This window comes from Malus domestica, chromosome 09, assembly GCF_042453785.1.
Source record: "Malus domestica chromosome 09, GDT2T_hap1".
NCBI lineage: Eukaryota > Viridiplantae > Streptophyta > Magnoliopsida > Rosales > Rosaceae > Malus > Malus domestica.
The window spans coordinates 4974075-4983286 of record NC_091669.1 but is presented as its reverse complement, the minus strand read 5'-3'; the positions used below and the strand labels follow the sequence as shown (position 1 = coordinate 4983286).

Genomic DNA, 9212 nt, shown 5'->3' with positions numbered 1-9212 from the left:
GTTTAACGAATAATTGAAGTCGCTTTTTAAAGTACGGGCAGGGACACTATGCTCCCGCTGATTGCGCCACGTGGGGCTGCCAGGTTCGTTTGATGTTGACGTTGATCTGATGTGATTCTCGTGCGTGTGATTACTACGCGCCCTGACGGCCAATCGCAGTGAAGGGTAACTGGATGAGAGTTTGCGATTGCCGCCGCGTGGCGGTTGCGTTTACCGCGGTGGTGGGTCCCGAAAAAGATCTAGAGCCTCAAAGTAAAGAGAGATTTTTTAGTGTGACATCACACTGGATAGTACATCACTTGTCGCTATATAAATGGTATGATATGTGTGTTAAAAAATTAATAACTTAAAAAATAAAATTTCTCATTACTTACATAAAAACACTTGGTGTACCATCCATATTTTCGTCATAATTAAAAATTTCTCCGAAGTAAAACCATTTATTACTTCTTTTGTTGTGGGTAATTATACATTTCTACATGCATTTTTTTGTTTTAAGATTCTTCTCGTTCCTTTTTCTCTCTCCTCCTGTCATTGCTTGTTTTCTCTCTCTATTTTTTTTTCTTTTTACAAAATGAATTTGAGCCGTCTAATAGAAAGGAAGGGAAAAAGGAAGAATAAAATCTTGTCCCAAGTTCCCGAATTCTCAAGCATTATTATCAAAATCGAGATTCCTGTGTAATGGCATTATCTACACACTCTCATGCTAATCCTACTCAGAGATTTTGATGTGTAATCGATTATAGATATTATTATAACGTGACGAATAATATAAATACAAGAAAATTGTATTTTCGATTGCATTTAAGAATCTCTTCATTTGCCGACATCACTGCATTTTCATCAGTTTCTTCTTCCCCTATTGAAATTTCATAGTCAAGGAAGAATTTCTAACCGCATTTACTTTCCATTGATTCTGCCCCACCCCAAAACAGTTCCTACTCTTCAAACCGCACCTCATCCTTCCACCCAAAAAGCTCCTTTCTTTCCTTTTCACAAACACCCTTTGATTTATAATCCACACATATACTCGCACAAATACCAACTATTACAAGAAATGACTTACATACGACACGAGTACTATGTCACGGTTAATATTTTATGATAAAAATTCATGTTATGTTATTTATTTTACATATCCTTAGTTTTACAGTTTACTAACACGAGACGTTACAGAAAGACGAAGTCATCTCCTATTACAAACCCTCCCACAAGCCTCATGACAAAAAGATACAACCTTAACCGCACGTGACTAAACTCCAACTCCATCCCACATTGCTTCCCAGTCGTACAACAGGACCGGATGTATCCAACACTTCTCCAGCGCTTATCCTACACCCTCATGCCCTCATTTACCATTGGGTCTGGAGGTGTTACACACGCGCTGTAGTCGAGAGTGGGGTATTACTAGACAGAGATTTATGAAGAACATGAAATATTTAATGTAATCAAATGCCGCGTCTGGTCTCTCTCAGTCAACTCAAACACTCAAGCAACAATTATGTTCATCTTATTCGCACGTGCCTCCCCTCCCCCTCTCTCTGTGACTTTTCCTTCTGCTCAAATAAACAAAACCCCTTCTCTCTCTCTCTCTCTCTCTCTCTCTCTCTCTCTCTCTCTCTTCTCTGGTTCTGCAAAATCTGGTTGGAGTTGGAGGTTCTGATCCTGAAGTGGGGTTTCAATGAAAGGGGAGGGGAAGATGGTTCTGAAGTCGAAGATGAAATGGGTTGGACTGGTTGGACTGTTTCTCTCAGCTATCTCTCTCTTTGTGCACTTTCTGCTGGCCAGATTCACAGAAGGGGCTGCTGCTTCAGAGTTCCACTCCTCCATCACAATCTTCCCCAGAAGAGCCATTGGTGAAAGCTTGAATTTTTCCAAGACTGTAAATTTCACTTACCCCCCCATCAAAGATCTCATCTTTCTCAAGTTTCATCTGCTCTGCTTAAATGCTCTCTCTCTCTCTCATGTTTTTGTGGAGCTTGACTCCTGAGTGTGTTTCTGTTTCTGGGTTTTGACAGTTTCGTTGTTTTCTTCTGGGAAAGTCTTGTTCTTGCTCTAAAAGTGGCAATCAGTGTTGCTTTTGTGACATTGATTTTTTGGGGAATTTTTCTTGGGTATTTTTGAAAATTCAGGCAGGATATATAGGAATCATTTTGTTGGTTTTCTGATATCGCTTTCGTTTGAGTTCGTGAATTTAGTGTGGATCCGTTTTTTTTTATTTTTTATATATCAATTATGTGTTTCCATATCAATTTTGTTGGTTTTCTGAAATCAGCTTCACTTATCCTTCTACTTTGGAGTGCAGAGCCCAATGTATAGAAGGCTATGGGGTCCGGTTCGGCATCTCGAATCTTTGCAACCGAATGCAAATCCCAGAGGACATTATGCCGGTTAGCCTACTTTTCATCTTGCTATAGTGATTTCTGTATTGGTGTAATGCTTTCTGGAGGTTAATGTTAGACAGGTATTTCGGTTTAAGAATTTTCTCTGCAGAATCAATGTTACCAAAAGGTTGATGATAACACTTTCTTTCTCTTAAGAAAAAGAAAGTTTACAATCTTACTTTATGTCGGATTGTAGGTTTAACACAACCAGTGGGGTCCCGGATTAGCTTGATCATTGTTATTATAATTGTGAGATCCCACATGGGGTACATGCTGACCTCCCTATAGTAAGACGCATTTTGGGTGGAAACCCAAGAACAAATCTGTGAGGGTGTGGCCCAAAACGGACAATATCTTACTATGTGGATGGGATGTGACAATAATCGTGATTACTACGGCCCAGGAGGATATGCTTTATGTCTAAAATTTGAATGTTGAAACCTTGAAAGGATGTATAATTATCTATGTGAACAAACATGGAATCATTCTAAAGTGAAATGTGTTTGTGTCACAGATCCTGGTTCAGATACCAACGGGTTTATCTTTGTCAGGATACAAGGCGGATTTCATGAGATCAGGAATTCGGTAAGGGTGTAATCAGTCATGTATGAATAGCCTTTCATTGTATTCAATTGTCTTATAAGTTTACAGCTGCAGCATTTTATTGATTTTTCAGATATGTGATGTGGTTGTGGTTTCTCGGTTTCTTAATGCAACGTTAGTGATTCCTGAGATCCAATCAACCACGAGCAGCAAGGGCATCAGGTTTGCCTTTTTGGATCGGTTTGGTTTGTTCGTGACCTAAAGTTGATGTATTCGTACTTATTGTTTGCGTCTTATGTTTTTATGTAGCTCTCAGTTTAAGAGTTTTGCCTATCTCTACAATGAGGACCAATTCATGGCAGCCTTGTCAAAAGACGTCAAAGTTGTGAAGACGCTTCCCAAAAATCTCAAGGGGCAAAGGAGAAAAAAGAACATTCCGGTGTTTAAAGTGCCTTACTCTGCTTCTCCGTATTACTATAAGAACCATGTTCTTCCAGTTTTGAAGAAGCATTTAGTAGTTGAACTAGTTGTGTCTGACGGTGGATGCTTGCAGGTAACAGTGTCTGCTCTCTCTGTTGCAGTGTACTCATAACTTGGGTTTGCGGAACTGAAAATTGTATTTCTTGGTTTGATGATACAATAATTACTACCTCGTTTGGATGGAATACAGGCTATCCTGCCACCCGATCTTGAAGAATATCAGAGGCTGAGATGTAGGGTTGCTTTTCATGCTCTTAGGTTCCGGCAGGAGGTCCAGGAACTTGCCACCAAAATTTTACAAAGGTCATTTACCAGCCTCCATTTACACACACACATACGCTCTCTCTCTCTCTCTCTCTCTCTCTCTCTCTCTCTCTCTAAGTATTTGGTATCTAATTTTTTCTCATCAGCAAAGCTTTTAACGTATATTTACTATCTCTTTAGATTAAAGGCTCCTGGACAGCCATTCATTGCATTTGACCCTGGAATGACCCGGGAGGCTTTGGCATTTCATGGTTGTGCTGAACTCTTCCAGGTATTTGCTTCAAACCTTTCATGGCATTTGACCCTCGATTGCATGATAAATTAATTTTTGGAACTCTTTCATAGCGTTTAATTTGCATGTGTTTGTCTACCCAAGGATGTACACACTGAACTCATTCAGCACAAAAGACAATGGATGCTAAAACGTGGAATTGTCAAGGGAAAGCTTTCCGTGAATTCTGCAGAACAGCGCCTTAAAGGTTCTTGCCCACTGATGCCGGAAGAGGTAAGATACGATGTGGCTACAAAACAAAATTAATGATCATAATCAGAACAGCACCCTAACGATGGAGTGAATATTACAAAGTTAGTTCTAATATACACTGCAATTCTATTTAGCACAGAATTATCTCGAGAAAAATATTGTCTACATCCTTTAATAAGAAATGACTTCTTACTGAACCTTTTGTCTATATTACTTGGATTGCTACAGATTGGTATTATTCTTCGTGCGTATGGGTACTTGTGGGACACAATAATATATGTCTCAGGGGGAGAAATCTTTGGTGGCCAAAGGACATTGATACCTCTTCGTGCAATGTTTGAAAATGTCGTTGATAGGACTTCCCTCAGCATGCCTTGGGAGCTTGGTAGGATGTATGGTCGCGAAGCTAACCTTGTTGATCGCAATCCCAGGAGTCCACCGATGATTAAGGAAGAGATGAAAATGGAAGCATGGAAAAATGCAGGCCCACGCCCTCGCCCACTTCCACCACCCCCGGCCAGGCCCAAATTCTATAACATTGAAGGTTGGTGGGGTTGGGTAGCTGAGAGTGATAACGAGCCTGATAGTACAGTTATCGAATTAAGGACCAATGCTCATAAACTTCTGTGGGAAGCAATTGATTATGTGATATGCGTTGAAGCTGATGTCTTTATCCCTGGATTCGATATTGATGGTAAGGGACACCCAAATTTTGCAAGCTTGGTAATGGGACACCGACTCTATCAATCAGCTGAATCAAAGACATACAGACCAGACAGGTACGTACTTCTGGACATAGGTGTCTGAGGAATTGCTACATTCAGTTGCTCCCTTGATGATGACGATTGTCTTTGTTTTCTTAAAAATTCTTTCTTGTGTTTTTCTGAATGCAGAAAAGAAGTCGGCAAGCTTTTACATGAAATTCATGACCACCTATACCATGCAAACCATACTTGGCTGATGTCAGTACGCAAGCATTTGAGGAAAAGATTAGTTGATGGATTAATAGAAGCTTCAGCAAGATCAAAACCACTGTCTTTTATTTCTCATCCAATTCCGGAATGTTCTTGCTTAAGGCACAATCCTGCTGGAAAATCAATTAATGCCACGTCGTCACCTCATGCTTCAACTCCTAGTCATTCTCAAGTTCTTTCCGCTCTTGGAGTTGTGCACTATTGCCCTGCTTGGATGGAGAATGATTTGACATTGCAGTCAAAAGACAAGGAAAATGAAGAAAATCTAGATGAAGACGACTCCACCTCATCAGGATTGTTCTTCCGGAAAAATAATGGAGATCATGACGGTGGTAATGGAGACATAAGCAACAAAGAAGAAACTCAGTTGGAGGATCAAGAAGAGCTCGAGGGTGGAGAACAGTAGTGAGGCTGATTGAGTGGCATCAATTGCCGGCAGTTCTGTACATAAAAAGATGTCTTCATTAGTATGATCCAAGCAAGTTTGGAATCATCTTCGACGCCAGTTTCAAAACGGAATGCAAGCTTCTTAACCGTCGTTCAAGAACAGGAATGACTACATTGTAATTTGTCCGTCTTTGAACCCCTTTAGGTAAAATAAAGTCATTATTTAACCCCCACAGCCAATTTTGATGTAAGCTGATATGTTCTCCAATGAAATTATAGCTTTAGATGATCTCTTTCAGGAAACCTCTAATTTTTCCAGAAGATTTTTTACTCTGCTTCAAACTGATACAAGTATTGAAGTATGTCGAGCAGAAGGGTAAATGTCTCGGTCAGTCTTGGGCGATTGAATTAATTCTTTGCATATCTTCGTCACAAAGTGTGCACCACTACCTACTGTACTCATTCAAGGGAAAAAACTTGTGTAGAGATGCTTGACCCGGACGACTTTCACATCAGGTGGAATCAGCCTGGCGTCGAGTGAGACTAGAATACATAAGATCATGTTTTTGCGAGAAATTCTCTACTGCTGACGTCATTGACGTGCTCTGAATGCACCCACACGAGTTTTTCTCCTTATTCAAGTATTGGTCAAAGTTGATGTGGGGCCTTAGAAAGATGCATAAATGGGTTTTGAAGTTCAAGTTGGTTACTCTTTGTTTGCCTCTCAAGAAAATCTTTGGGTTCCTGGAACTTGCCGAGAAATTACGGGAGACATCGGTCAAAACTTGATCTCCAAGAAAAAGAAGCTATATATAAGCGAAGATAGAAGTCCAAGTAGCAGCAACAAAACCAGGAGAAACACAACCTCATCGGTTCCTTGCCTACCCTGTTTGAAAGCCTCCTTTCAAGCCAAGCTAAGATCAAAACCATGAGTAAGAACAAGGCGAGTTGGTTCATGTCCTTGTTGAGGTCGTTGTCCCGTTGCTTCCATGGAGAGACGAAGCTTTCGAGGAGCGGAAGGCCGGAGGATGGACCGGAGGCGTGGAATGTAGCCGCTGCTGCTAAGCACTTGTCAAATAAAGTAACAATTGGCTAGTTTGAACTTGAACTTACGGCATAGCAACGGCTCATATCTTATGAGTCTCGACTTGTTCCAGACATAGCCAAGGAAGAAGGGTACTGTGGCTCTCTTTGACTTGAAGCCTATTAGATCTTCTACAAGTTAATTGTAGTGGGAAATGACAACGACATGCTCTTTTTCTCCTCTTACACACCTATCTTCATGTTTGGTCATTGAAGTGAAGAAATTTAATGAAAACTCCTCGCTGGAAACCAAAGTGTTGATTTTGTGCATCAACAAGTGTGGAAGAAGAGGAAAAGGGTGTGCGATTATTATTTTCCATTGCTATAATCCAATGGTGGAGGAATTATGTAAGATATGTAATAATTGATGTAAAATATTATATCAAACAATCAACCTTGTATTTATATTAAAACAAACAACATATTGTAAAGAACTTGTAACACAGTTGATTGAGAGAATTTACTCTGGCTCATATACTCGAAGAGTCATTTTTCCTCTCCCCCTCCCCTACATCACTTGTATCATTAGAAGAAAAAAAAAATCACATGCTTAAGTATGATGACCATCAGAAATCTTGGACAATGTCAGGTTTTTTTCTTTTTTTTTTTTTGAAATTTATTGAGATAGAAAAAAGAAGTTACACCTAGTCTGGAAGGACATAAACTTTACCTCTCATAAGGCAAGAAAAGGGGAGGGACGTACACCTAACACCTTACCCCTCTGGAAAAACAAATATAAGAAAATTAGGGGGGGGGGGGGGCGGGGACGTATACCTAACACTTAACCACCCTTGAAAAAGTCTGGAGAGACATAAACTTTACCTCTCATAAGGCAAGAAAAATAAAAATACAAGAAAAGGGGAGGGATGTACACCTAACACCTTACCCCTCTGGAAAAACAAATATAAGAAAATTGGGGGGGGCGTATACCTAACACTTAACCACCCTTGAAAAGAGGGGTGTATATAAGACCGAACCCCTCTAATATAAAACCTAAAAGGTAAAAACTTGCAAGACAAACTGCAAAACAAAAAATGAAAATCACACATAAAAAAAGGGAGACAAACCTATAGGCCGGCATGTCCAAGAAATCTGAATGCAGAAAATGAATAATCTCTATAGGAGGAGCGACATGCCAAACAAGTGAAGACAAGATAAGCCATAAATTGGCTAATTTGCCTCAATTGCATTGTACTGATGTGTGTCAATTTCAAGACCATTTGTGATAAAAACTCTAATATTAATTAATAAATTAATAATTAATTGTGAGAATAATCAGGATTAAATATTTAATTTACTTAATAATTAATTCTTTAAAAAATTAATGATTTCTGAATCGACAGGAACAGTAAAAGTCTCACTTAGTACGACGGTCTAGTATCTCCTAGATTCAATTAAAATATCAAAAAATAGAAACAGTAAGAGTCGTGAGGCTCCAAAAGTCTATAATCGTTGTCGCAAAATCAAAATTCCAAAACGAAGACACATCAGCACAAAAAGCTCCCAACACCAGACCCTTTTTCCACTATTTCTAGTTCGGGCACCCATCTTGGTCCTGCACCTCCGCATTTCCACTGCCACCTCTCACTCTCACACTGGGACCCGGCTTCGTTGCCCTCCCATTTTTCATATATTTTTATCTCCTTCTATTTTCTGCGGTCACGATTAAGTCACGTCAATATTTTATATTGATTTTTTTATAGAGATAATAAGACAAAAAATAATAGTAATATAAAATGTTGACGTGGCTTAACTGTGACCGCACAAATCGAAAGAGATGGAAGTGTATGAAAAGTGAGAGGGCAGAGAAGTCAGGTCCCTCACACCGCGCCCTCATCTCCGAGCTCCTCAGTTGTTAGTACTCTCTTTGGAAAGTTGTCTTCATTTTTTTGTGTTTATTTAATTAATTTGGGAGAAATTTATGTAATTTAGGCAATAGGAGATGGCTAAAGCTTCGTAGGGCCACCATGCTGAAGTCAAGTGAGATTAAAATACATAAAACCTTATATTTTTGTGCGAGTTTCCTAACAATTGACGTGATTGATGCGCTCTGAATGCTCTACACGAGTTTTTCCTCGTTCAAGTATTGGTCGGATCTTTTTTCTTGGTCAAAGTTATGTGGGGCCTTAGAAAGATACATAATTAGGTTTTGAAGTTCATGTTGGTTACATCTTTGTTTGCCACTCAAGAAAACCTTTGGCTTCCAATACACTACTTGCTGAGAAATTATGGGAGACTTTGGTCAACAAAGTGTCAACAGTAAAAGTAAAAATCCCATGCCATGGCCGAAACTATTTGATTTTTCAACAAGTAAAAACTTGAGCTCCAAGAAAAAGAAGCTGTATATAAAGCAAAGACAGAAGTCCAAGTAGCTGCAACCAAACCAGGAGAAACACAACCTCATCAGTTCCCTGCCTTCCAAGTTAAGATCAAAACCATGAGTAAGAAGAACATGGCGAGTTGGTTCATGTCCTTGTTGAGATCGTTGTCCGGTTTCTTCCACTGATAGACGAAGGGTTCGAGGAGCGGAAGGCCGGAGGATGGACCGGAGGCGTGGAATTTAGCCGCTGCTAAGCACTTCTCAAATAAAGTAACAATTGGCTAGTTTGGACT

At 39.7% G+C, this 9212-nt stretch overlaps 1 protein-coding gene across 1 annotated transcript; it reads left to right on the top strand.

Moving 5' to 3' along the window:
• Nucleotides 1-1472: 1472 nt before the first annotated feature.
• Nucleotides 1473-5819, top strand: LOC103411231 (O-fucosyltransferase 27-like). The gene is made up of 10 exons (XM_008349879.4): nucleotides 1473-1882; nucleotides 2306-2390; nucleotides 2899-2969; nucleotides 3061-3149; nucleotides 3237-3480; nucleotides 3598-3710; nucleotides 3852-3942; nucleotides 4048-4176; nucleotides 4384-4934; nucleotides 5049-5819. Exons 1-10 carry the CDS (start codon nucleotides 1682-1684, stop codon nucleotides 5533-5535), a joined length of 2061 nt encoding a protein of 686 aa, XP_008348101.2. The 5' UTR covers nucleotides 1473-1681; the 3' UTR covers nucleotides 5536-5819.
• The last annotated feature ends 3393 nt before the right edge of the window (nucleotides 5820-9212 follow it).

Bases quoted from the DNA above. Each gene is read 5' to 3' on its own strand.
- LOC103411231 (XM_008349879.4), top strand. From the start codon at position 1,682: ATGAAAGGGGAGGGGAAGATGGTTCTGAAGTCGAAGATGAAATGGGTT. The intron at 3,481-3,597 runs GTAACAGTGTCT...GATGGAATACAG, and splicing joins CTGACGGTGGATGCTTGCAG to GCTATCCTGCCACCCGATCT. The intron at 3,943-4,047 runs GTATTTGCTTCA...TGTCTACCCAAG, and splicing joins GTTGTGCTGAACTCTTCCAG to GATGTACACACTGAACTCAT.